Source organism: Centroberyx gerrardi, chromosome 24 (genome assembly GCF_048128805.1).
Source record: "Centroberyx gerrardi isolate f3 chromosome 24, fCenGer3.hap1.cur.20231027, whole genome shotgun sequence".
In the NCBI taxonomy this organism is placed as follows: domain Eukaryota; kingdom Metazoa; phylum Chordata; class Actinopteri; order Beryciformes; family Berycidae; genus Centroberyx; species Centroberyx gerrardi.
In genome coordinates this window covers 8,471,040-8,498,668 of record NC_136020.1, presented here as the reverse complement: position 1 = coordinate 8,498,668, position 27,629 = coordinate 8,471,040, and the positions used below count along the sequence as shown (strand labels likewise).

General features: G+C 45.6%; 1 protein-coding gene across 1 annotated transcript; it reads left to right on the top strand.

The window, feature by feature from the left end:
• Positions 1-1,080: 1,080 nt before the first annotated feature.
• On the top strand, positions 1,081-25,440 carry lhfpl3 (LHFPL tetraspan subfamily member 3). The gene is made up of 2 exons (XM_071905746.1): positions 1,081-1,513; positions 25,166-25,440. The coding sequence occupies exons 1-2, from the start codon at positions 1,081-1,083 to the stop codon at positions 25,438-25,440; spliced, it is 708 nt and encodes a 235-aa protein (XP_071761847.1).
• Positions 25,441-27,629: the final 2,189 nt, after the last annotated feature.

Below are 27,629 nucleotides of genomic sequence, written 5' to 3'. Positions count from 1 at the left end.
TTGGCTATTGGCTCACAGAAAACTGTAAAATAGGTTAGGCTATTTTACTGACAAAAAACCTTACTGAAAAATCATGCCTATAGTAATGCTATAGGCTGTTTTTGCAGGATATAGCCTAACAGCAACAGTAGGCTGTAAGTCCCTACATGGATATTATATGAATAGCCTATTATAGTGATATCATAGGAAATATCATCAAGTACGATAAGGTCAGTTATTACAGGCACACTATACACAGTCTACTGATATTATAGTGTTTTTTCGTTAGGGCTGGTAATTTCTAACCCAGTAGTAGGCTACTTCCCCTCTGGTGCATTTATCCCAGCGTCATCTGAATATTAAATGCAGTGAACAGAGGGGGGTTATATGAACAGTAATTTAATGTGCTCTATAATATTATCTTTTATTATAGAACTGGAGGTTGTTTAAGATTTCGCGCGTCTGATACTGAAACAACACGTCAGACCGGGATTAGGGGATGTGGGTTGGCTCTATAATATCCGAGGCTACCCTCCAACTCTAATTCAATGGGATCTAAACTGCGGTTGTTGATGGTCTGTCGGCGTCGAGCACAGATAGACCATTTAGATTTGTTTGAGCAAGATCTCATAGTGCCTCATAGTGATTTGCAGAACTGAACCTCCCTCGGATAAACTGCCCGGTTTCTCGGAATAACAATCTTTGGCTCTGGCTACGGCTCAGGTAGGGGCATTTTAAATGTGAAGGCTGTAGGATAAACCTCTGTGCTTCTGAATGGAGGATGGGTCTCCTAGCCTACGGCTTGTTTTCCTGAGCGCACGCTTCGTTATTGTAGTGTAGCCTAATGAATGAAAATCCAAGAGAAAAAAAAACAAAACCAGACCGTGCCGCGGATGCGAGAGCGCAGTGATGCTGTGGGTGCAACTGGGACCACATAGGCTGGACTTGAGCAAAAGCAGAGATTTTGAAAGACAGCTAGACAAGTAGAAGTTGTGTACTGACCATGCCTTTTAAAGGATCCGATGCGGCAGATGTTAGTTTGGTGAAGGCAGGTTAGTAGATCCTGAGGACAGAGTAAACACCGCCCGTAGAGACCGGAGGATGGTCCCCGGGGCCCCCGCCGCCACCACCATGCTCCCCGCCTCCGAGGCTGCCAAGATCTACCAGACCAACTACGTCCGCAACTCCCGGGCCATCGGCGTCCTGTGGGCCATCTTCACCATCCTCTTCGCCATCGTCAACGTGGTGTGCTTTATCCAGCCCTACTGGATCGGGGACGGTGTGGACACGCCGCAGGCGGGCTACTTCGGTCTGTTCCACTACTGCATCGGCAACGGGCTGTCCCGGGACTTGACCTGCCAGGGCAGCTTCACCGAGTTCAGCACCATCCCCTCCGGTGCGTTCAAGGCCGCCTCCTTCTTCATCGGCATGTCCATGGCGCTGGTGCTCACCTGCATCGGCTGCTTTGCGCTCTTCTTCTTCTGCAGCACCGGCACCGTGTATAAGATCTGCGGCTGGATGCAGCTGGCTGCAGGTAGGAGACTCTACTGCTGCTGCTAATGTTGTTGTTCACTACAGGTGGAAGTTCATAAAACAGTTCAGTGGTTCTCAAAGTGGGGTCCGGGGGCCCTCTGAGGTCATCTAGTGGGGTTCCACGGGGTTCCCTTGCAGCAAAATGAGGAATCCTTTAATTCCATTATCAGTTAATTCACTGGAAATGATACTAATTATAGTATGAATGACTGGTCTAATCATAGGTTCACTCTCACTATTAACTCCCCACCCACAGTGTAGACAGTTATACAGTTCATCAGTCTTCCCATATGGGGTCCATGGGACAAAATTTTATCAAATGGTGCTTGGTGTCTTAATGTGTGTCTATTTTGGGGTCTTTGACATAAAAACAGTTGAGTACACCTATAGCTGGAAGTCAAAAGTTAATAAGTTAGTTTATATGCACACAGTCAGACAGACTGCACCTATGGCCTAGTGGTCTCCCAACCTTTTCATGTCAAGGACCCCAAACAGACACACATTTTACCACAGATCCCCATTAGACAAGTCCCAAATGTGAGATTTCTGTGGTTACTTATGACTTACAAGATTATGTAACTGTCTGTAGTTTAGGTGGGGTGAGAACAGAGCAGTAGTGGGATGAGTGAGACCTCTGATCAAAAACTCAGTCATATGCGTACTCTCATTGTGCTAACTTCTAAAGAGTGAAATTATGAAGAAATATATAAAAAAAACGTATTCTTCATTTTCTGGGGACCCATGGAGCCCCTTCACTGATACCTGCAGGTCCCCGGACCCCACTTTGGGAAGCGCTGGCCTACAGATTAGTCAACTCCTCAGAACCAGGCAGTGGTGTAAATAAGATGTGGGTAAACTATGATCTCCAGACCAGTGGGTGATCATCATAAGGCAAACAGCCACCAATACAAACCAAAAAAAGTTATATTTTCAGAAAAGCATTTACATTTATGCATGTTTTTCCTTAAAATATATTAATGTAATATTATCCTCATGCCAACCATCATACCACTTACTATGATGTATGTCCTGAATTTATGTCATATGTCCAGATTCAGCCTAAAAAAGTGGTAAACTCTATTCCACAAATAAACAAGGTGGGTAAACTGGTGGGTTTACTTTATTTATATCCTTGAACCAGGTAAGTCTCCAGTGGTATTCCATGTGCAGAGGAAAAAACTAGGCTACATTACAATAATACTTTCCTTTTAACTAGGGAGTTAAATTGGAAATATGCAAGTGATCTCTCTAACATCTTTAAATACACTATACACAGTCACACCATATGAAAAGAAGAAGGGGAAACAAAAATCAAAGGCCCAGAGACATTTATATACTGTAGCGCCGGCTGATGTGCTGCTTACTGCCTTTAATGATTTTCAGTTTAATTTCCAAGATCCTGTTTGGAACAGACAGAAAATTTGCTTGCGCACAGATTTTGATTCCCATCCAAAATGACATTTTCAAATATCTGATGCAACTCAGCTCCATATCTTAGCCAACTATCGGCCTGTCTCCAGTTTGACAATGCTTAAAGGAAAATTACACTGAATGTCAGCATTCAACAACTTTTAGACAATTAGACAACAATTAGACACTTGCACAAATGTAGGAAAATCTATCTACTATCAATTGGCCTGTCATTCATATGACCTTGGCCAAAGATATACTGGTGAGATTGCTGGATTTTGTTACACCTTGGGAAAAGAACTGTTGTTAATAGAGATAATAGATTAAGTATGCAGATGAAGGAGCTGTAATTTAAAGGGTTGTTTTTTAAATCTCCTATGACAGTTTAGTTTTTCCTGTTCAGCCAGAAGCAAGAAAGAAGGGTTTTTCCTGTAATAAAATAATCACACCAGTGTGCAGCTCCATTGAAAAACACATAGGAAAGGATTGTAAAGGTGACTGATACAAAAGCCAGGATGATTCTGAGCTCACTTTGTGGTTCAGAATTGTTTGCACCTTATTGAGATAAATCAAATTTGTGTGTATAAACTAAAAAAAAAATGCGTCCACAGTCAGTCTCCCAGCATCATGCTGTACATCTTGATGAAGCCGTGTTTGCTAAGCGCTGGCTGCTCATGTTCACAGATGGGAATTAAAATGTCATAAGCAATAAGAATCACATTCATGTATATTGCACTTGTGTTCTTGCCTTTAGAACAACACAGCTTGTAAACATCTATCCTTATTCAGAGTCAAGATGCGTCTCAAAAGTCCAATGTCATAAACAACCACTGAATCCCATCAGTGATGAACCTTTTACCCAAAGGTATTCCACCTAACTCACTAACCTTTGACAGAGACAGAGGTTAGTAGCACCACTGGCCAGATGTTAGGCCTAATCTATACACTATGTTCAGATTTCATGCAAACACCCTCCGCTGCAAATGTATCCTCTGCAGCCCAAAGCCCAGCAGCTGTGCGGTGGATTATGTTGGAGAAAAAGCACACAGCACTGCGTCATGTTGCGCTGAGTTCTATCACAAGCCGGTCTAATGAGCGGCACAGCCTGCCAGTTTGTGTCTTCGCAATTTTTTTCCCCCCCCTCACAGATCAAAGCTACTTCTTATTCCTCTGAGTCACGTGTTTCGCTTTCCCCAGTTTTCCCACCGTATCAAGGGAGCAGATCTGAGCATATGCAACACAGTCAGGTGAAAAAAAAAAACAATTTCTAAAGGCCAGAGTTGATACAGTCATCTGCCTTGTGTTTGATGAGAGTGGGTACACACTGTGGAATGGGTGTTGTCAGCGATGTGAGAGGGAGTCAACACTGGTGATGACAGCGGGGGGTTCTGAGTTTGTTGGCGGCTCGTTGCTCCCTGTCTCCTATTGATCATCGCAGCGCTTCCCTCGCTCGCAGGCACGATCCGTGTCGGTGTTTGTCCCTACGGCCGCTCCCTCACTCAGCCCCATCTGCCTCCCTTCATATCGCCTCTCCTCCTCCGTCTCATTCGCTCAAAAAAATGCCACGTTGAGGCCACTGTGAAATTGGCTATTAAGAGATTTCCAGGGAATTGTAATTGGCAATATCGAGGAGTTTTCTCTCTCTAAGCAGTCTGAAATCCCAATGTGATTGTGAAAAAATCCTCCCGTGGCTTAATGCTGTCAGATGTCATTTCAGGTGGTTATGGGCTGCTATGATGTGCCATCAAAAAGACTGAACATACAGCTGAGAGGCACCCTTCTTCTTCACTGATGGGATAGCCTGAATGTTTGATGAGCGCAGCCCACTAGCAGATAAGAGCAGGATCTCAAGATAAAAACTAACAATAATGAGGATCACTATATTCCTATAGCCTCTTCACAGATGTGCAGAACCATATCCTCCCACTGAGCAAGTTTACATTGATTAGCCATTTAAAATACCTTAATGGTTTATAGTGTCGAGGCATAAAAGAGGCCGCACAGTTTAAAAGTGAACGTTTAGTAGAGGTCTACATCTTAGACTACGCTTTCTGTCTTTTGCATAGCTTTGCACAGTTGAAAAGAGCCATGTTTTGCTTTTCTCTCTCTCCTCCCTTCCATCTCTCACCTCCACCTTTCTGCCTGAACCCCCCTCCCACTATAAGACACCAGTTACCCCCTAAACCGACACTGACAGTCACCCTCAAGGTCAATGATAACGGCTCTTAGCTGCTGAAAACCAAGCAGCAGCGGCGGCTGTGTGAGGTGAGCGGGGACAGTGTGGAGCGGCCAGACAACGCCTGGCCAGCTCTGATGGGAGGCTGCACATTGCTGCTCAATGACCTGGACGGCCTCCAGAGCTCTGATGACCATCTGGATCTCACTGACACACACACACACGCACACACCACCTAGCCAGCGCACACATAAAGATTGGCATGGAGTGAACAGCTGCCCCATTTTCAGGAGTTGTCGATCCATAGAAATCAGCAGAAACCAAGATGGGTTACTCAGAGTGTTGTGGAAGCATTTACAGTACACAGTCCATTTCCTGGTTGTTTGACTAGCAACTCCCCGCACAGTAAGTGGCTCGCCTCGTGCTGCACTCTGTGCCTACTAAGTGGTCCTCTAGAGACGGAAGCTGGCATTAGCAGGCAACAATAAAAGGTCCATTTGGTTGCTGGAGGTTTATTGATCCATGTGCTTCTCTCCAGAATGGCACCGCACCTCTAATAGGGGACAGCCGCTGTCACTGTATGGCCTTTTCGCTTGTACCCGGGTGTAGTTATGTGTAAATGTTTAGCTGCGGGTGTGTGTGAGTGACAGAGAGCGTGAGTGTGTGTGTGTGTGTGTGTGTGTGTGTGTGTGTTTCCGTGGCTGTGCGTGTGTGACGTGCCACAAAGCCTCTCTTGATGTCTGAATGCATTTCTCATATCAATTCCGCAGCCCGTCATCTCACACTCTTATGTTTGATGCATGATAACATGATTTGATATAGTGTGTGACTGACTGTGAACGCTGATATTATTATGTGAGCGCTCGGTGCGTTGTGTGGCATTCAATTTTACACCTCTTCAGAAGGATGGCAAGTGGAACTGAGACATACTTATCACAATCACATCGTGTCTTGGAAAGAGGAGGGGAAGATACGGGGCGACGCTATCGCAGTGTGTCTGGCTAGATAACAAAAAGTGACGCAGTGAATGTTCAAGAAGCTGAAATTCAAGTACAGCATGTTATTTCTGTACACACACTTATCCCATTCACTTTTCTAAACAGCCACGTTAATACCTTTATTCTAATCTGAAGTTAGAAATCCATTTCACATCATATTCTAAGTTTAGGTGTAATTTTGTTTAGGGATGTTCTGATTGGGAGTGTTTTTTAGCTGATATCAATCACTGAGTTTTTAAATAACAAGATAGGCTGATACTGATAATAATGTAGTGATAGTAATGTAGAGAATGTTTCATAATAGTAGTTTCCCTTCAGAACACATCTTCCCTTTGCAGACAGTCTGAATAAAAATGTGAGTACACACTAAAAAAGATGTATCATTACACACATTTGGGTTATTTTTCATCTCAATATGGGTCAATAATAACACACATGATACATATGTTGTTATTAACAGGTTAGACCAATATATCGGTGTGCTAATATATTGTGCTGACATTGGCCTTTTATTAAATGTCAAATATTAGCCAGACTTGTTGACCACTGCAGATATGATGGGAGGTTCCTCCCAGACCCCAGCTACATAAAAACAGGCTTTCCACATTTTATTTATTCATTTAATTGTTCAATAATGACTTGGCAAATTAATTCTTCATTTAAAGTCCTAATGTATCCCAGAGTTTTCCTGTTGAATAGGGGTGTGTTACCTTGCCTTGAAGAACTGCTAACCAACCTAAAAGAATTATATTAGTATGGAGAATTTTCATGTCCCATGTCTTAAATGCTGTTTCAGAGGCTTTTCCACCCTCACAAGAATACAAATCTGGGGGAAACACTGACTACTTGTAATGTTTTGACATGAAAAAGGTCAAATTGCGAGATATCTCATATCAGCGACCTCAGTCTAAAAATATCACTATTGGTATCGGCCTTCAAAAACCCGTATCAGTCGAACTCTATAATTAATGTGTTATGATGAAGCACAAGCATGTGTTAACCCGCCACCAAGCACGTGTTGATGTGCTGAAAGTGACACATCTTTGTCAGATATTGTGTAAGAAATGAGTAAGATCCCACACTGATGGGAACGCCAGGCAACACACTTCTGTGTGGCTAAGACGATTCAATCTGCTCAAATGTTCTTACTCACATTTGAGCATCAGACGGGAACAATCACCAGCAGGCCGATCGCCGCTCTCACATCTAGAGCGAGTGTCTGCTGCTGCCGATTGGCGGCCGGTTGCTTGACGCATCCCTAATTTAGACATCGCAAGTGACATTAGCGAGAGCCGCGAGTGTGTTTCCTGGCGAGCTGAGATAGTCATTTAAAGCCAGCAGCTAATGACATCAGCCAGGTCTTATCCTCTCACAAGTATCATGACGGACAGGAAGTGTCTGAGAGGCTTAGGGTGATGTAACATGACCACACAAGAGCCTGAGACGCAGACATGGGCACACACACACTCAGCCATGCACACACACACACACACACACACACACACACACACACATACATACCGAAAAGGCCATTAGCCAAAGCTTGAGAGAACCCAGTGAGTGATGTGTTGATCTGAAGGTGTTGAGATGAAAGTCGGCCCGCTCCCCACTGCGAGCCCACTGTTCAGCTCATGCTACAGCCTGCAGACAGAGGGGGGAAACACCTTCTGCTGTCTTACCTCCCTCTCTCCGTTCAGCAAAGTGCCCAGCTGGTAGCCCCCCCCCCCCCCCCCCCCTCCCCGCCCCGCCCCGGCAGCTATACTCTTATTATGCTTCAATGTACTACAGGAGAGGTTACGGCTCCATCGCTGGCTGCCCGCCCTACAGGTGCCGCCTGGAGGGGGGGCAGACGAGTTCTGCTTTAAGCCTATAGGAGAGGTCACAGCAGATGGACAGCGGTTTTACGCCGAGTAAAAACAAAAGCACAGACTGTGATGCAGGCAGCTGAAAGCCCAGTCGAGTCAGTTGAAACTCACAGAGAATTAGGATCTCATTTTAAAGGCTGGAGAAGTATTCGTTGAGTCATTGGTATTGATCAACAAACCCTCCCCTCCCCCATGGAGCAGTAAAAAATCTTATTTCCCCTTTAAGCATTACACAAACAAATAAAATGGAGAGAGACTTTGCACCCAAGAGCTCCATTTTAATGGCGGCACAATAGAGCAGCACAAAGCATCTTTGTCCCGCTTCATGGCTCCATCAGGAAGTCGTGTCGCGTGCTCAAAACAAAAAAGGCTTGAAAATGTGTCTTTTCAAGTCGGGCTCCCAGATGATCAGCGATCTACTTAACAGAGCTGTCAGGCTGTGAGTAAATCCAAAGGCGACGTGGGCGAGGCGATGTAAAGGGTGTCACAGAGGTGTTTTATGTGGCGTGTGTGGTCCGGCGGAATAGTGATGTGAGATGAACATCGTGTCCGAGACAAGACGCCGCACTCGCAGCCAGACTAGATGTAGTCATTTCTACTCGTCAGCTGCCCACAAATCTGCTGCAGCAAGCGGGGGAATTTGCCCTTAATGTGCACCAACCAATTACTGGATACCATAACAGTGAAGCGGTTTCTGCAGTATTGTGCTTCCTCGAATAAGGATCACCAGGTCTTGGTTTTGACCCTGTGCTTGTGTAGATAAACAACCACGATGCTGATGCACTGGATTTGTCAAGGTCATATTCCTGAGCCATTTAATGTAGCCCGTTGATGAATAACTTGTCATCCCGAGGTGATAATAAGTTTGTCAATTTCTCATGAGCTTAAGTGGCTTCAAAATTGAGCTGAAGCGTGATGGACAGATGGGACGCGGGACCGGCTCGGGCCCGTTTGAGGTAAAGCAAGAGTGGCGTGTCTGATTGGGGAGTCGCAAGGTATTTAGAGACTTAAGTGTGACTGACAGATTTGATTGCAACGTAGTTAGGAGGTGGAATGAAGAGAGAGATGGAGATTATGGGAGAAGTAGAGGAGTTGGCGCTGCCAAACAGATGAAAATGACATCCAAATTCCCTATTCCTCAAAGTGCTGTGGGACTCTAAATGGATTCTCCTCCATTAAGGGTAAAATTGTAAAGAGATGAACGTCGATGATAGGGCGCTTATTGACATGGGGCAATATACATGCACAAACAAAGCTTAACATAACAGCTCCAGGGCCGCTTTGCTTTAAGCATGCAAACACAGACTATGTTGTTGGACCGAGTCGGAGGAAACAGCTACCTTATTGTTTTGAATGTCTGTGTTGTGGCAGCATCCCAAACTGTATACACTGAATGGCAGTTTTAATGCCATCGATTATCGGCCAGCTCAGGACAGATACTTTATGGGGACAAGCACCGGAGACCCCACAGGCTCCATTACCTAGTCATTAAGCCAGCTTTGAGGAAGCGAGTTTATTTAAATGCTGTTACGAGATGCTGAGGGCAATTCCTCCGCATCGGTGCTATTAAACACCGGCACAGCTGAACCGCTAATTGCACCCACAGTTGTGCTTGGGTGAAGATACACACAAAAACGCAATTTCCTAAAGAGCGGTGTGTCTCTCTCCGGGGCACCTCCATGTTTGCCTGGAGGTGCTTCATCCATGTTTCATGAGACGCGCCCGCTTCTCTCATGTTGCGTTGAAGGCGAGAGGAAGGGACTGCGCGTGCTTTGGAGCTCTGTTGGCATTCTCCAGCGCTGCCTTGCCCTTTAAATTGGTAGGAAATGATGGCATTGTGTCCAGTTGCCAGACAGAGCTGATGGGGAGATAACGAGGTCTTTCCGGGAGTCTCTGCAGGATGTGGATGTGTTATGCTGCGGCGTACCTGATGTTACAGCGCTTAGTAACACTCCTAATCAGGTGCTAGTTATGGAGCTGTAGGAGAGCAAGCAGCAGGGGATATGGGAGGAAATGAGAGCACCGAATGGCATGAGGGAATGAACAGGCATGATTGACATCTCCCGGTTTGACATTCGCGGAGTGTTGTTGAACAGTCTGGAGCGACAGTGTGTTTGTGTGTGTGTGTGTATGAGAGGAAGAGAGACTAGAGAGACTATCATAGGTGCATTCATCTGCTGTGTGTGTGTGTGTGTGTGTGTGTGTGTGTGTGTGTGTGTGTGAGTGCATGTGCGCGTGAATGCGTTTCAGCTGAGTAGGAGTATCATTGATGCGAGCAGCCGTTGATGTTATGATATTTTTCTCTCTGCAAAAGAAAATGTTCTCAATCTGCTGTTGTATTATCCTATTGTATTATGCATCCCTAAGGGAGCGTCACTAAATAGCTTGCCTGCTCCCTACTGCACAAGGGATCAGTGGCAAATCCCCCAGCAGGGGAAAGTGATAATCTCGAGGAGCGTAAGCTTGTCCCAGAGGAGAACAAAACACTCTGCCTCGCGTTTTTTCCTGCTCCCTTTGAGTCTTGTGGGAAGCCGCTAACGCTAACGAACTTATTCTTAAGACTTTCAGTTATCAATCTATTCCTCCTTAATCATAGGCTAGCCATAAATGTGGCTGTACAGTGGTTTAGATTCAGATTTATCTAACTTCGCCTGTTCCTGGGTCTTGTACACAGGAATGTCCCACCTTATAACGTCATCACATAATGTCATTTTTCATTGTGTTCAACATGGCGGACATCATGATTGAAAATGGATTAAAGAAGCCATATTGTAGAATTTAAATGTTCCTTTATTTATATACATATGTGATCAAAGATGTTTAATGAAGACACTGTTAAAATGTAATTTTGCTTCAGTGACATAGTGTCAGACTAACGCATAGTCAACGCATCACAAATGGACTTGGTCCCGATTGGCTCCCCCACTATAGAATTACTGAAATCCGTCCAATCAGGCAAGTTTCCAGCATTTGAACTGGAAAGCCTCCACTCAGCAGATTTACCTCATTTGAATTAGATGAGCTGGTATTGTCGGCCAATCAGAGTCTTAACATATATTCAATAAAAACCCTTTTAACTAAACTACAATTTTTTGCAAAACATCAGGAAGAACATTATTCTTATCCTGAGCCATAGTATACTCATTCAAAATCATGAAAACTGAATAATTTAGGACCTTTAAGCACTGAACTTTCACACCAAGCAGAGTTTGACCGCTTTACCCGGGTGGACAGTGTCACACTGACAGGCGACCGGCGTATTTCCTGGGTCAGTGCTCCGCTGTGAAAGGTCTGTCAGATGCTTTTTGTACAGCTGGTGCAGCACATACACATCCCGCAACTCAACAGAGGTTTCCTGAATTCGAAAAAGGTGGCGGTTCACCCCACCTCTGCTGGTCCAGGCTGTCATGTCAGGCGCCGCGCTGAAAGTCTTCCACGCCTCATTAAGATTTAATTATCCCGTCTCCCCAGAAGTAATGTAATTAGTGTTGCCAGGACGGTGGAGGAGGTGGAGGAGGTGGAGGACGGCGAGCCTGATTGCAGCCCTGCCCTACTGCCCCGGCCTGTGCCGCTCATCCCCTGTGTGCTTAGAGACCTACATACTGAATCAACTGAATCCTCAGCGGGGAAGCACCTCTCGCCGTCCGCCAACGGCTCCTCATAACCTCAAACGACCGGGAACTGTGTAAAAGTTTACCGTCGGAGCTAAAAACAAGAGCGGGCTCTGAGGCTTGCCTTGCTTTGATGGAATGTGACAGGGTGAACGCAAGGAACGAGACCCCGGACCAACAGTATGGCAGACAGACAGTTGAATGACTTTGTTGCTTCTCGATCCCTCGGGGCTTTCGGTCTGAGCACACAAACACTTCACAGTCGAGATATTTTGGACGCTGCAGCCAATTCAAATGACCTTGCGGATTAAATGCTTGTTGTTGTTGTTTCTGTGCGTGCCCGCTCGAGTCATTTCAGTATGAATTATACATATCAACATAACTGCCGCTTTGTGAATACATCATTATTCTCTTAGACTTGAATGAAAGCCTCAGAGTGCGTTTTGTGTTTCGAGTCTCTCTTGGGGGTGCAGGTTTTTTGTGTGAAATTCAATCACACATCTTGATTTTAAAGTAAATATCCTCATTTTGATTGTAATCAGGGGATAGCGGCAATAACTACCCTGATTCTCTGTGGTGGATTTACTCTCAGAGAAGCTTGAGAATGCAAATGAGTCTATGTGGTTTGTTTGGTAAGACCACGTACCTGCAAACTGCAGTAAAAAACTACCCCCATCCTGCCCACCCTCTCTCCCTCTCTCCCTCCTCCTCAGTCTGTTTGTCTTCTCACTTGGCCCTGAATGAGCTCTTCTCTCCCAGACTTCATAATTATGAGAAGAAGCAAGTTGAACTGCACTTAATTAGGACCTGAGGGCAGGAGGAGAGCGTTCCTCCATGCAATTAATCTGAGCCCTGCGGGCGATGACAGGGCAGATAGGGATAGGGCAGAGGAGATGTATACCAACAACAAGCCATCATGTTGTCTTGAACATGTTTGGTATGCTGGACAAATGACACTTTAGCACCTGGCATACTACAACCGCTCAATATTGAACCCCTCTTCCCAGCTCTTAGTCTTAACTTTTTTTAAGTGATAATCTGCGGGATTTTCATACAAATAAATGTCTGTTTTGCTACTTGCTACTTCATGAAAGCGTTTATACTTGTCATTCTAAACACCCAGCCTCTTTCTCAATATGGGTTCTTGTGTGTTCTTGTCCTCCATGACACATTTTACGTAATATCTAACCGCCGAAGCATGATTCCAAAACAAAAGAACGCAAGGATGGAGGACGGATAAAGATCCTGGCAAGAGTTGCTTGCCAGTTGAGGATGCATTGGATGGAGACTTGACCATTGAGAATGAATGCAAAGCCCCAAGATTCACTGCAAGAAGACGCATCAGGTCCGAGCAGCGTTGCGTCTACAGTACAGAGCCGGTTGAAACAGCTGGGAAAATGAACAGCTGCGCCTCTTAATTGATTGCACGCACGACGTGAAGCACACAACCCATCTAAAACTGTAAAGAAGCTTCTCTGTTCACTTTTATGAGAAGATCGTTCTCTCCAAGACAATTTGGGAAGAACTTTCTCCACAAGGACACACAAAGTATTGACTTCTTGGCATTCTTGGATTTGATGGAAGTGATGCATTTTGTTTTTCCAGTTTGTTTGGAATAAATACTAGAAGAAGAACTAGCGACAGCCACCATGTCTGAACAGACAAAGAAAAGGCCGCCACCGACAGAAACTCAAACTTCACCAACAGAAGGTCCACGAAAAAAGGCCCGCCCGCACTGTTTGATTGACAGGTGATCTCTGGGAAGTGCAGTGCAGAAACACCACAGCAATGAAAGATGGCAACAAAATAATAAAAATAAAACAAGTATCTTGAGGATTACCACTTTAATTATGAACTTAACTGGAAAACACAACAAGCAGCTACCAGTTACATAACAGCTCTGAACAAGGTCAGTCTGGTACATTAGAGCTAAGGCGTGAACACTGCGCTTACAACACATCCTCTCCCTCTTTCTCTCTCCTGTCATTCTCCACCATGTATTATCTGAAAAATAATAAGAGGAAGAAACAAACAGTCTTCACCTCCATGCTTGACACTGGAACCTGCTTTACTGCTTTTTTTTTTGCAAACAAATGAGCATCCAACAGACAGCAGCTACATCAAGCTCCTCTTTGATCCATTGGACATTGTTGCTGTTATTGTTGTTGTTGTTGTTGTGTCCCTCACAGCGCGCTCTAAATGTTGTCAACACGTCTCCTCTGCTGCTGCTAGCCTTCACATGTCTGCGAGCCCAGAGGAGGGGCAGGGTTTATAGATTTCCCATCGGGGTTTATCTTCTTGATCACCGGGCCGGGGTGGAGGAGACGGCCGCTTGATTTATTCTCCTCTTCCACAGTGAGGGAGCGGGACAAGGGCACAGTGACCCATTTGAAAATGGGCAGAGAAGCCGCGTCGGATGAGTGTGTGTGTGTGTGTGTGTGTGTCTGTGTGTGCGCGTGTGTTTGAGCTAATGAGTGATGTTGGTGTCTGCTTGTGTCGGGGAGACTGACGCACAGGCCCGGGTTTTCCTCATATATCAGACTCTGCGAGAGGCCGGTTATGACACTTGGCTGTCATTGTTTGAGGGTGAATAATGTCCCAGTGCCCGCTGATTTATGGTGGAGGCACTTTGGCGAAGGTTGCGGCACACAGCCCAATTTCCACCAAGTCTGAAAAACAGCTGTAAACTTTCATTTTTGATGACAGCAGAGAGATATAAACTTTAGAGAAGCCACTTTTCCGCTGCAGCAGGTATTACCACACCCATTCTGTATGGCATCCATCTTCAATTTCCAGTAGAGTTAGAGGAGGATACACCGCATTTTGCTTTGATGCGGCGACCTCTCCGGCCATTCATTCAGTCCGAGCATGGCAAAGCTGATAATGAGGCGGCCATGCATGGGCCGGACCCCTGTGTTCAAAGCCTATACCTCTTTTATGTCTCTCTCTCTCTCTCTGTTTCCTCCATCTTTGATATATGTCTTACGAAATCCCCTCTAGGCCCGGCCATCCCTATAGTTCTAAGCACAACCGCATTTCACGCTGCAAGAGGCAAACCAAAACTCAAATCCATTAGATGCCTCCACGGAGGAAAATTATCTACTTCCCCTCGAATAGCTTTCTCAGCAGGCCATAAACGTGGCGGCCTTTCATCCGCGCCATTCCATCCCCTCATCAATCAATATCTCTATCGTTGATGTGGAAGATGCTTGACGAGGGCCGGGTTGGAGGCTATTAGCAATCATACAGACATGACTTCCAGAATATATTACCCTCCCGGCTTGTCTGTGGCCTGGAGAAGTGCCTCGGAAGAAGATTTAAGTACCGCGCTGACCCAAGTTTAGGGAAACATGACAGCTATTGTCAGCGAGTCAAAGCGCCTACGTCCCGGTGAAGCGGCCTAATAAATGTCTAACTGATGCTTTCCTGTCGCCCGTCATACTTACTTATCAGCAGAAATTCCCCCTTACATAGCCAGAGTGAGCGGGATAAACCCAACGTAAACCCATTATGAGCTGTTGAAGAATCAGTTTTCGAAGCCACAGGCTTATGTCGCTGCTTGCATCCTCCGAGGTGGAGGCTTTAATTACACTGATCATCCATCTATGATTATAAGGGAGGTATTGAGCTGCAAATGAGGAAGTGCACCATGCCGCGTGGAAAACATGACTAACAATGTTAACATGAAAAACATGTTGACGGGGGGATTGTATCAAAGAAAGCTTAGCGAAGACTCTGGGCATAAATAGAATACAAATGAGGCCCGAGCTTGCGAGGACATCAAAAGGCTGCAGCACGCGTGTAGCGGCGCAGCGAGGGTTGTTATGTGATAAACTTAGCAGGGGGAGCGAGGAACTGCGAGCTGCGGGAGGGTTTGCATCCCGGCGGACTCAGATGATCACACTGGGGAGTCGCAAAAGAACAACTCTTCCATGTAGGCTACTCAGAGGCTGCTCTTTTGGGGCTGAGTGTTTTCTTGTGTGTGTGTGTGTGTGTGTGTGTGTGTGATAACAATTGCATCTACTCTGCAATGTGTTGCTCTGCGAGGCCCCACTTGTTTACAGTCACCATTTTCTGAAGGTCACGGATCAGAGAACACGGGCTGTGCGTGTGGAGACAGAGAGAGAGAGAGAGCGGACGTGTGTTGTTTCAGCGATGTTTGCAGCCACCTCGCCGGTTAATGCTCTTCCTCCCCGAGCTTGCCGGTGAGCGAGCTGGCTGCGGTTGCCATGGAAACGGCACTCTGCTGGCAGCGTCGTATCGCTTTCCTCCCCGCGCGATCGGCAGGAGAGTCGGTCGGGATCAGTGGGTGCTCAGGAGCTGTCTGCCGGACGGAGGGATGCACTCTGGGAATTAATGCGCCACGGCGGAGTTCAAGGTGTCTCCATGGCAACGTGCTTGGATTGGAGCCCTGTTTGGCCGTTCCCTAAAGCCCAGCCCCTTCCTTCGGGGGTCACAACGCAGGTCAGGAGAGCGTCTGTGGCGCTGCAGCACCACAGCTGCATGATAAGTGAGGAGATGTGGCTTCGCGCTCTCACATCAAACGCCGAGGGTGTCAACACTTCATGCAGCTTCAGCTTTGTGCTCCAGGAACCCAACCCTCCCTTCAAAGACTCCACTGTTATATAACCACTGGCTATCAAAGTATCACCATGTCTCTCCATTGTTAATGTCTCTCCGGTGCCCCATTATTGCCAGCTTGCATCTCTCTATTCATGCCAGGTGGATTTTCCTTAGCGAGACACTGCTCTGGATTCTCTCTCTCCCCTCACATCATTAGTCATTAGTGCTGAGTATTACAGAGAGAGAGAGAGTGAGAGAGAGAGAGAGAGAGAGAGAGAGAGAGGGAACGCTTGGAAGAAAGAGAGGAGAACATGTACTCTGCCATCAGCGCAGATCAGAGACACGTTAGAGTTACTGAAGTGGAGTGGAGCAATCCCCTCCGCCCGACTTCAAAGGCAAATGGTTTTGGAGAGAAAATAAGGACAGCCGTAAAACATTCAGAAGAACTGCCAAAGTTGTCTGCCACTTCAAGAACACTGTCACCACATCTGAGGAAGCTGAGAGAGAGAGAGAAAGAGAGAGAGCAGTGCAGGGAGAGGGAGCGCTTAGATGAAGCGGTGATTGATCTGCAGCGAAATGTGTAAAGTACCTGGGCTGCATCTGCGTGTTGGACAGCACAAACAGGCCTCCTTTGGGCTAATTAAGAATAGATCATTCATGGGATTGATTGTTGCAAATAACATCTGACCCTCCGGCTTTTTCTCACTCTCCAACTGAGCAAATGAAATGGTGTTCCTCTTGCTTCTTGCTTCTCACCCCATATGCCCGTAGCTGCGCTGGTCCCCGTCCAAATAGGCTTGCCATGACAATATTGGGCTTATCCCGCTCATGGAAATGCTTCAAAAACATTATCGCTGTAGGGGGATTTTAGCTTTGCTGACAGTGAGTATACAAGGCTTAACACATGTTCTTCTTCTGTCTGGGAGGCAGCGTGGATCCTCCTTGGCAGATGCTTGTTTACTCCTCAGGTTCGCTGGTGGGAGCCAGTAATTAATGGGAACACCTGTTCCAAATCACGTCCTATGTTCCCCCACCCAAGAGGTTCATGGGAAACGGGGTCCTCTTGTACTGCAGAGAACAAAAGCTGCTTTGGATTAAGGCTGCGGGGCTCATATGTGAGGATATGCGGCTCGTATGTGCGAGCCGGCTCCTCTGGAGGGTTGGGACATATGGCAGGTCTTGCATCAGAGGAGATGAAAGAGAAATAGGTGGAGGGGGAAGATGAGAGAGGCTTCCGTGAGTCATGTTCACACCACAGTACTGAGGTGTTGGTTTACTGCTGCCACTTGTAGTCATCCATACAATTCCACGTATCACTGGAGTGGTGACAGCAGGCACCCTGTCACCATGGCGATGCAGCATCTACCTCATCCGCCCTGTTTCCAACTGCTGATTGCATGATTGGTGTAGGGAGCGACCTCGCGCCCCCGAACGTGTTTTGCGGTCAGTGGAGATCACAGGAAGCTTTGATCACAGTTTGCTTGGAAACACAGATCAAACTATTCCAACTAGAACTAACTTCAGTCAACTCAGGCAGCAAAATCGTTTGCTGCCTGAGTTTGAGTTTGGCTGCAACTTCTGAAATCCTCTCAAATCTACTGTAGTCAGCAGGGGTCCTTGTGCATTAGAGGAGGGATCTAAAGAAGGAAAACAATACCTCTGCCCAGGAGGATTATCATAATAACTTTTATGCAGATTATCACTAAAAGAGGAACGCTTCCTTTCTTTGGTTTTGCCTTGCCATGGGTTGTTAAATGGGCCATTTGAAGTATCTATAAATAATCTTAAATTACTAACACAATTGTGAGCATTGAGTTAACGCTGGGTGAGCCTGTTGTTCTCACACTCAACATCAGCTTGACTGGCCGACAGACGCTTTCATTACATCAGTTTACATTATTTACACATTTTCTGACCGAGATTGAGAATCTATAAAATTGTAGCAATGCAGCTGGCCCCTGTGTTTCGACAACTAAATTTAGGTGAAATAAAGGTGTTCATAGCCTTGGACCAAGGTCAGTTGTTTTTTCCTCTGAGAAATGATGAAGCGCTAACAATACGATAACTCTCACAGCTCTGTCTGGCCCGTACTTGATAGAGGCCCAAGCTGCTTGCGCTCGCTTCAGCACAGGGATGATTGGATTGTAAATTTGATCCTCAATCAATTTTATGGCACACTCTTTTCAAGGGACCATCCCCAAACTACCTTCTCTTAGACACAGAGTCGATTTCTTTTTCAAGAAATTGGATGATGACAGTCAATAGTCAGCTTAAGTCGTCCTAGTGAGTAAAATAAGGCGTGGATTAGCCAGTATCGCCCCGACTTGACTGAAGTCTCCGTTTAAGTCTTTGAAGTGTGTTTTTGCAGTGTGCCATTCTCTGATGGTGGAGCGCTCGCTGTCTGCCGCTGCATTTTTAAACAGGCCCCCCTTTTTTCCCCCCTCCATGTCTCAGATGAGGTGCATTGGGATTCCAATCTTGTAACCCTTGTTCCTGCCATATTCCTCCAGCTGTCACTCTCCACTCCTCTCTTCCCCTCTCTCCTCCGCTCTGCCATTTCATTCCTCACCTGAAAACGACACACGAATCACGCGCACACACACGCTCGCATCTCTTACAATAACACACACGCTTTCAGATTCTGACCCGATATACCTAATAACTCTAATAAGCTCATCCTCATTCCTGACATCGTATTGTTTCACCTTGTCATGCCAGGCATCCTAATCCGACAGTCACTGTTGTCTGTCTGTCCCAGCTGACAAGCCAACACCATGCAACCATTCATGTTATTTTAAGCACGAGCTGATAGAAAGAGCCGCTTTCTCCTCTACTATTCTCTCTCATTTCCTCTTGCTCTCTTTCTTTCTTTCTCTCTCTACCGCCCACTCTCTCCATCTCTCCCTCCCCTCACGCTTCCTTTTCGTTCTTGTCTCCTCCTTTATAGCTCTTTGCTTTATCTCTTCACCTCTCCTTCCCCATCTCCCTCCTTATCAGCCACAATGACAAGAGAAACATGGTGTTGTGGTGGAGGTAGAGAAGAAAAAAGGAGCATGCAAATGGCCTTTTGTTGCCGCTGTGTGCTGGCTTGCATACAGAGCGGACCGGAGCGACCTAGCTGGTATCTAAAGCTCACAGTATTGTTGCACCAGTGTAGTGCAGAATAGGACTGCTGAATACAGCTGGGACCTGGTGTACATTTCAGCACCACTGTGCATGGACAGCTCCCTGTGAGAATTACCACTCTAATAGGGCGAGTTTGTCAGTTTGTCAAAATATAAATTGAATACACTACTACTACTACTACTTTCAATGGCAATTGTTCTGAAGACGGGTTACTGCATAGTAAATTCCAATTCAATTCCTGAAGTTGGAATTGGAAATGTCACCCAGCTGTAAGGAAACAGAATTGGAATTGAATTGGAATGACAGGACACAATTTAATTCCATGAAATTCCATTTCTAAGAGAGGCTGTCTTGACTTGCTAAACATTATAAATCCAACATTATGAATCAAATAAAAGACAGTTAAACAAATCAAATACATTCAATCATAATGTATGTATTATGATTACATGTCATGCATCAAATACCACCTGAAAGGTAACTTAACATTTTATGATATTCAGTATTGATAATATATAACACTACATGTAATCTCAGATATGTGGTAAGAAAAAAACAAACCCAAAAAACATAGTATTTCACTGAATTTCATTGAATTAAATTAAACTTCCTGAAATTCCAATTCTGTTTCCTGTAGGTTTTTTCCAATTCCTCAGTTGCATTGGAATTAAATTGAATGAAGTGACCCCAACCCTGGTCTACTTTATACACTCACATACACCATCAACTACACTGCTTGAATGCAGTTAAGGAGAAACTGCAATTGAAGTTGTTTTAGTTTATATACCCTGGTTGTTCATACATATTGATTCCCCCATATTGTGCTTCCCACAATGCATCGTGTGCCAGCTCAGCTGATCCTTTGAGCCGTACGGCCGGGAGCTGCTGTGGCTTCATTCATCTGCCGTGGCAGCGGTCGGCGGCAGGGACAAACCGTGCGAGTTAGTGGACCGAACACAAGAGGTGTTAATGAGGATGGGAGCAGTGCGGCAGACTGCACAGGATTCATGTTGCAAATCATCCCATCCCACCCCCACCCCCTTCCTTATTATCTTTCAGCTGAAACACACACATGTAGGCTTCTCTCCATAGAGCAGAAGGGATCAGGGCAGGGGGGAGGAGAGAGAGAGAGAAGGGAGTGTGAAAGAGGAGGAGGTAGAGTGTCCTCATACCTCCTTGCATCTGTCGGTTTCCGCCCCAATTAACTCCCATTAATATCATTTGCCACGGTCCACCTTGATGCAGAGCGCATATGTGTCCGCAAACATGCTCTCTTCCTCTCTCTCTCTCTCTGCCATTATTCCAAAACCCCAACACCACCCACTTCATCCTATCCCCCCGCACACACACACACAAACAAATTACACACCCTCAATAACCATGACATTTAAAGCAACATGAATCGCGCAGAGCAGACAGCTGGGCCTGTGAAATGCAACGTAATCAATGGCTTGATGTGTGTGTGTGTGTGTGTGCGTGTGTGCAATAGCATGTGGCGATTGGACAGAGGAGACTGCGAGGTCTAGATTGTGACACCTCCTCTGCTGATTGCCCCCAGGGCCGCTGCCAACCTGCCTGCCACCAACAGCTGTCAGCTGGGAAGCCTACGAGGAGAGAGGGAGATGAGTGTGTTCAACATGTTGTTGTGTACATGTGTGTGTGTGTGTGTGTGTGAGAGAAAGAGAGAGAGAGAGAAAGAGGCATTCAAAATCAACAAAGGGATGTTTGAGAAACTTTTTGGTGTAGTGAGTCGAGAGAATGCCCTGACCTCTGACCTCTACGGAAGAATATTAGGGCCATTGTGGGTGAATTATTTGCAGATTAAAGTCAGAAATTTGTGGAAAAGAAAAAAATTTGCAAGAAAACACTCAGAATTTCTGAGATTAAGGTCAGAAATTTGCAAGAAAAAAATTCAACGAAGAGGATCAATGAAGTATCATATTATGTATTATTAAATAATGACATATATAATACAGTGAGTTGTACTATATATACCATCCTGTCTCCTTAATCAATCCCCTCAGCACAGGCACCAGTGTGTAGAGTCGATGAGCTGGTGAGAGAGCACCCATGGGAGACTGTAGGGCTCTGTAGTTCCTTTTGATCGTCCTGCTGCAGCCCCACAGCTCCCAAACCCTACTCTACCCGTGCATTAATGTCCATTCCAGTGAGGAATCAGGAATGCACAGGCTGGCCCGTGGAGAGAAATACGCTCGACAAACAAGTCTCATAAGCACGTGGAGAAGAGATGCGGTGCGGTGCAGTAATCGACCTTCCTCTCCCTCCGGGTCCGAAAGTTGCTCTGAGGGATTCGGCGTGAACTCCGGCTCGTTACTCGCACCTCCAGCCGCCTCGCGCGAGAAGAACCTCCACCACCACCAGTCCGTTTTTTTGAATATTTCTTAACAGGCGCGCGCTCGATTTCGCAGCCGACCTAGATCGTTTGAAGTGGCTGAACGTTATAAGCCGAGACCCACTCAAAGGAACACAACTCTCTTCTGTCTTTAACTATGAATGTTACCCTAAGCCTTTAGGTTGCGGAGGGTTTTTTTTTTAAAACATCACTCATCTGAAGACTCTAAATGAACTGACACGATTCCTCGTCGGAGGGTTTCATAATATGCTTAATTATTTATGACAGGGATGAGGATAGCGCGCAGTTTGCCGCTTTCCCTCGGTGGCGACGAGAGCTGCGGGGAAGTTGAGATGAGGGAAAATCTATCCATCTGCGCCGGCCTGGTCCTGTTATGGCAGGCCACACATTATTTGTAGGATTCTGTATAATGTTGCTGTGTGTTGTTCTGAAGAGGGGGAAAAAATTTAGCTACAGCCGAAAGATTGTACTCAGTCTGCCTTAGATAGTACATTTGAATCCATTTTCTGGGGGGAAAGGGAACACACTCCTTTTGTTTGAATCATTTTAGCTTTGATTTTAGCCCTGGAGGATAAATTACACGTCTGCTAAAGCTGAAAGATTACACTCCGTCTACTTTAGATGGTACATTTCAGTACATTTTTGCAGATGGGAACAAAGTCCTTTTTTGTTGGAATGGTTTTGGCTTTGATTTTTAGGTATTGAAGGTAACAGCTGCTGGGATGATGATGAGATCAATCAGTGGGATTAGGTGGGATTTAGATTACATTTACGTTTATGTCATTTAGCTGACACTCTTATCCGGAGGGACATACAGTGAGTGAGTGGACACATGGCTGTAGATAGACATACATCAAGCCTGGGACCTTCCTGGTATGGGAGGCTGGCCCTAACCTTTAGACCCGACTGGTTTCACCGCCACAGCACAGACAAAGACATCATGAGGCAACCAGCTGAGACGGAGGAAGACAACCTATAGTGTCTCTTTGATCTGACATTTCTTCCTCTTCCAGTTAAGCTCTGTAAAGATTTGCGGTGGAGGCAGCATGCAGTTGAACCCAGTCTATTATTATTACAGCTTTAAGCCTGCAGGAGCAAGTTGTTTACACAGGAGAGAAGTGTACACACTGTGCCAAATCCTCTAATATAAATAAGAGAAAATCCACCCTAAAAAGATATTGTATTTCAAAAGTTCAGTCAGTGTTTATGAACATGAAAACCCCCAAATCTGGAGTCAGGCCTTTAACATGTGAGATCCTCTGACACTTTTTAAACTGCTCTATTTGCATTATGGAAGGTATTGTTTGTTTGAGCTTTACACCAAAAACAAAATCATACTGCAGTTGAGCCAATGTACCCATATCCCAAAATAGTAAACCTGTGCCAGTCCACAAATCTCCTATAACAGCTCCAAATGTTTGCTTGAAGGCATCACAGATTAGATCCTTGTCTTCCTGTCTTTCAGGCTTTGGCAGAGACTTTTTCTTGTATGCAAATTTTGACTAAAAATGTTTGTACCAAAGATCAAATGCTGCTTTCAACTGCTGTCAGGAATATAGTAATTACAACCTGAGCGCACCTGAGCGACCCAACAAAGCGGTAAATACGACTGGGAACGTGTGAGTTTTTTTATAATAGCCGAGTTGCTGAGATGTGACGTTCAGGAGGCGGAAAGCATGGAAGCCGTGTCAACACCCGATGATAGACGTGATCAATACAAGAACTTTTTAATAAATTAAAACGACATGCCTGGTGTGCATTTTCTCATTATTCTGCCCCTGCAGCAGAACGCAGCTTTGTGCTGTGATTTCTAAAATAAAACCACCACCAAAAAAAAAAACTACACAGGGTACAGTTATCATTTCTTCAAAAATGGGAAGATATTTGTGACGTCCAAACTCAAAAGTAGGAGCTTAAAAGAAGCACATGAAGGCAGCAGCAGGAACAACATACCAAATGCTGTTTTAGGTTGGATTATTCCTTTTTTTTTTTTTTCTCCAAGAACATTGATCTCCAAACTCAGGGAGGCTGCCGGAAAAGTCAATAGACTCGCTGCCTCTTGGGAAATGTAGGCGTGGGATATAGATTAGAGCGCTTTTACATCAATACTGGTTATTATTATGGTAGCTTGTTGCCGCCGTTATTGGTACAATCACAAGCAGGATGGCTGGTTGCAGTTTAACTCATGACTAACAGAAAAACAGAGATTAGAGGAAAGGGAGAGCGCAGCAGGGAGCCGTGACTCACCGAGACGCTGCTCTCTACTCTCTTGCTCATTCTCTGCCTCTACTGTCTCTGCTCCTGTCCCACTCTCTCCATCCTTTCTCATTACAATGGCCAGAGAGAGAGAGGGGGGGAGGGAGAGGTAGATGAGATGGGAAAGGACAGGAAGGGAGGGGGAGGTAGAGGGAAACCTAAAGGTAGATAAAAAAAAAAGAGAGGGAGCAAAGGAAGGGGGGACACCAAGGCTCTGTCATATCCGGAGATTATCCATCTGCTTAATCTGCTGGCAGCTCCCTTCAGTGTGTGCTATCCCGACACACACACACACACACACACACACAACCTCTGACATTCTGACTTAGCTTTTGGCAGCACTGTCAACACAGAAACACAGACCTCTAGACCTGCAACTGATTTGATTGGCCTGACCTGTGTGTGTGTGTGTGTGTGTGTGTGTGTGTGTGTGTGTGTGTGTGTGTGTGTGTGTGTGTGTGTGTACACAGCTCCCTACTGACAGCAGCGCTGTTGTTAGATGACTCTCCTCTCTAACAGCCCAGTCTGTCATTGTCAGCCATGCAGTAGAAGGCTAATGAAGGCAGCCAGAGTGTTGTGACATGTGGAAACATATTTTCTCTCTCTCTCTCTTTCTCTCTCTCTCAATCCTCACCTCTTCGTCCCCCATCTCTGCATCGCTGTGTCACCTCTTTTTCCTCTCTTCTCTTATTTCCACTTTTATGTCTGGACATAACTGTCTCTTCCTTTCACTGTCATAGAAAATGTACACAATGTATGAATGAACGAATGAATGAAAGTGGATATATGTTTTTATGTGTCTTTATATTGAGCACACTCAGTGATATAGGGGAAAATAAAAAGGCGGGTAAACTGTGACCTTCTTTAACAACCACCCATATAAAGCATTATTTTATCCTTTTCCCCTTAAAAGACCCCATCCTCATATAACTCACATCAGTTTGATTCTGCTTACTGATATGTACGCCGTGAATTTACATCATAAAGATTTTTGCCAGCCTCAAACGGCGGGTAAACTCTATTCTGCAAATAAAAGTGTGTGTAAAGCATTGAGCTGGGTTTACACTCCACTACATCCCATGAGTACACTGTATATTGCACATTTCTTATGCTGTGCGCTTTTACATTTTTTATAAAGAGCGAGGTGTTTTTATAATATGCAGCGTCCTGAATCCAACTTAAAGTCCTCCCTTGGTGGACAATTAAGCACACAGCAAACCTTAAACCCTGTTCCCCCTCCTCTTCCCCTCTCCCTCTCTCTGTCTGTCCCCCAGGTACATGTCTGATTCTGGGCTGCATGATCTACCCAGATGGCTGGGACAGCGACGAGGTGAAGCGGATGTGCGGCGAGCAGACGGACAAGTACACGCTGGGGGCCTGCTCGGTGCGCTGGGCCTACATCCTGGCCATCATGGGCATCATGGACGCGCTCATCCTCTCCTTCCTGGCCTTCGTCCTGGGCAACCGCCAGGACAGTCTGATGTCTGAGGAGCTGCTGGGAGACAGTAAGAGGCCGGTCGCTTCACAGCATGGTTCAGATAGTGGCTAGACACAGGCAGTGCATGGCAGGCTGGGGTTTACTTTGCACTTTTTTGGGGGATAATCCAGTTGGTGTCATTATTCCACGGATGCTGGATCATTTTAAAGGGGAGGTGGGGGTGGGGGGGGGGGGGTCAACTCAACTTTTAGTATTTTTGTAATCTTTATTTGATGCCAATTGAAGGTTTCGTTCTACAAACATTTCTCAGAAGCAGAGCTGCTCTGGAGGCAGAAATAATCTGGTTGAATTAAACCTCATGGGCGGAGCCAAAGAACCACAGATTTCCTCATGATTTTTTTCTGAAAGAGAGAAGATAGCTAATATTATGAAGCCTAGCGCTCTTGCTACTAACTGAAAAAATGCAAACACGTTATCTAGGTGAACAAGTGTAGCTGAAGTTAAAACTATACATGCTAGCCTATAGCTAGCTAGGTAAGCTAGTTAAGTAGCCTGCTGACCTTCCAAGACCTTCCATGGTCATGAATGAATGAAAAAAAGCATTTATATTTTTGTTTATATTTTGACCCGAGTTCCTTCTTTACATTCAAGTTTGCCAGTTAGCTAACTTGCGCTCTGATAAACTGTGGTTCTTTGGCTCCGCCCACTGAGGTTTTACTCAACCAATGAGATTATTTCTGCCTCCTGAGCAGCTCATCCTCTGAGAAATGTTTGTAGAACTAAAACACCAATCTGCTATTTAGACAGTGTGTAAGTAGAGACACAGGAGTGAAAGCTCTGACAGGTGGGATATACCGTACCTGTACCTGAGATGGGAGACTTGACCAAGTGTCTGAGCCAGTTTGGATAAGCAAATCCTGTCTTCAGTCAGTTCTTTGTTCCTCTCTGTAACGCCCTCTGTCATCCACTACGGGTTTTCCCTCCAGACAACAACAAATGCAAAACATTATGATGATGGCCTTTCCACCAAAGCACAATACAGTAATGAGCAGCACACATCAAAGACAGCACCTGTATCCTGCCGCCATGCCGCAAATCCCAACCAGCAAAACGCACCTTGTTCTCTCCAAGTTTTCCTCGCATAATTTCACACACACAAGTGAATTTGCATACATTAGATAGGTGTTACATGGCACCTGCTCGGCTACTGCGCTTGCCTCCATCACCAGTGGGACTTTGGATTGGGAAGTGGCATATAGCGAGGAGGAGAAAGGGAGAGAGGAAAGACGAGAACCGCATTAAGATTCAAAGAGAATGACTGAAAGGGTGAGGAGGCGAGAAGGAGAGGACGATGCAGAGGAAGAAAGAGGGAGATGAAAGGCAATGAGGGAGGAGAGAGAGAGAGAGGGGGGGGAGAGAACGATGGGTGACAGAGAGAAAGAATGCAGCAATAGCAAGGGTTAATTGAAGCCCGGGGATGCTGGACAGAGTCATGAATTACTAATGGCTGTTTACACAGCTTGCTGCCAGCCTGTCTAAATGAATCACAGCCACGCTATCAGCCGGGCCACAGTTGCCTGTTAGCACATATAAGCAAAGTGACTGGGAGGAAGAAGCCATTATCAACCAAGGGACCAGAGAGAGAGGACAAGACGGAGAACGGAGGGATAATGAGCCGAAACCGTGTGAAGAAAGAGAGAGGGAGAGAGAGAGAGAGAGATGCAGATGAAATATGAGGGGGAAAGTGAAAATAGGCAATTTGTCAAATATCAGAGGGAATGGAATTGTACTGAGTGTAAGTGAAGGATGTTTTTGTTATCTCTTCTCTCAGCAGGATGAAGAAAACAGTGGCACCTGTCCAATTTAGAGACTCCCTCACTCATTAATAATACATCTCATATTGTTTTATCGCTCATATGTACACACACGCACACACACACACACACACACACACACACAGGAGGGGTGTACTGTGTATCCATACCTGATCTGGTCAACTGTCCTTGCATATGAAGTCTCTTTGGAGGCGAAGGCTATTTTGTAACACTGGACTAGTGACTGGGGTTCTCTATTAGTTGTATAATACTGCCACCTGCTGGTTGAGAGTAGCCTACATGGAGCAGCAGAGATTCGTCTATGTCTATATCTTTTCCATGCTGAACTCTAACTGGTTTCTCTCTTCCCACAGAAAGTGGTAATAATGCCATATAATGCCTGGCAATGGCAAAGCAGTCACACACACAGGTAAGGATCTTATTTGGGTGAGCCTAAGCATATAGTAACAGATGTGAGAACATTAA

Coding starts and splice junctions, on each gene's coding strand:
- lhfpl3 (XM_071905746.1), top strand. CDS start 1,081: ATGGTCCCCGGGGCCCCCGCCGCCACCACCATGCTCCCCGCCTCCGAG. Junction 1,514..25,165: donor CTGGATGCAGCTGGCTGCAG/GTAGGAGACTCT, acceptor TCTGTCCCCCAG/GTACATGTCTGATTCTGGGC.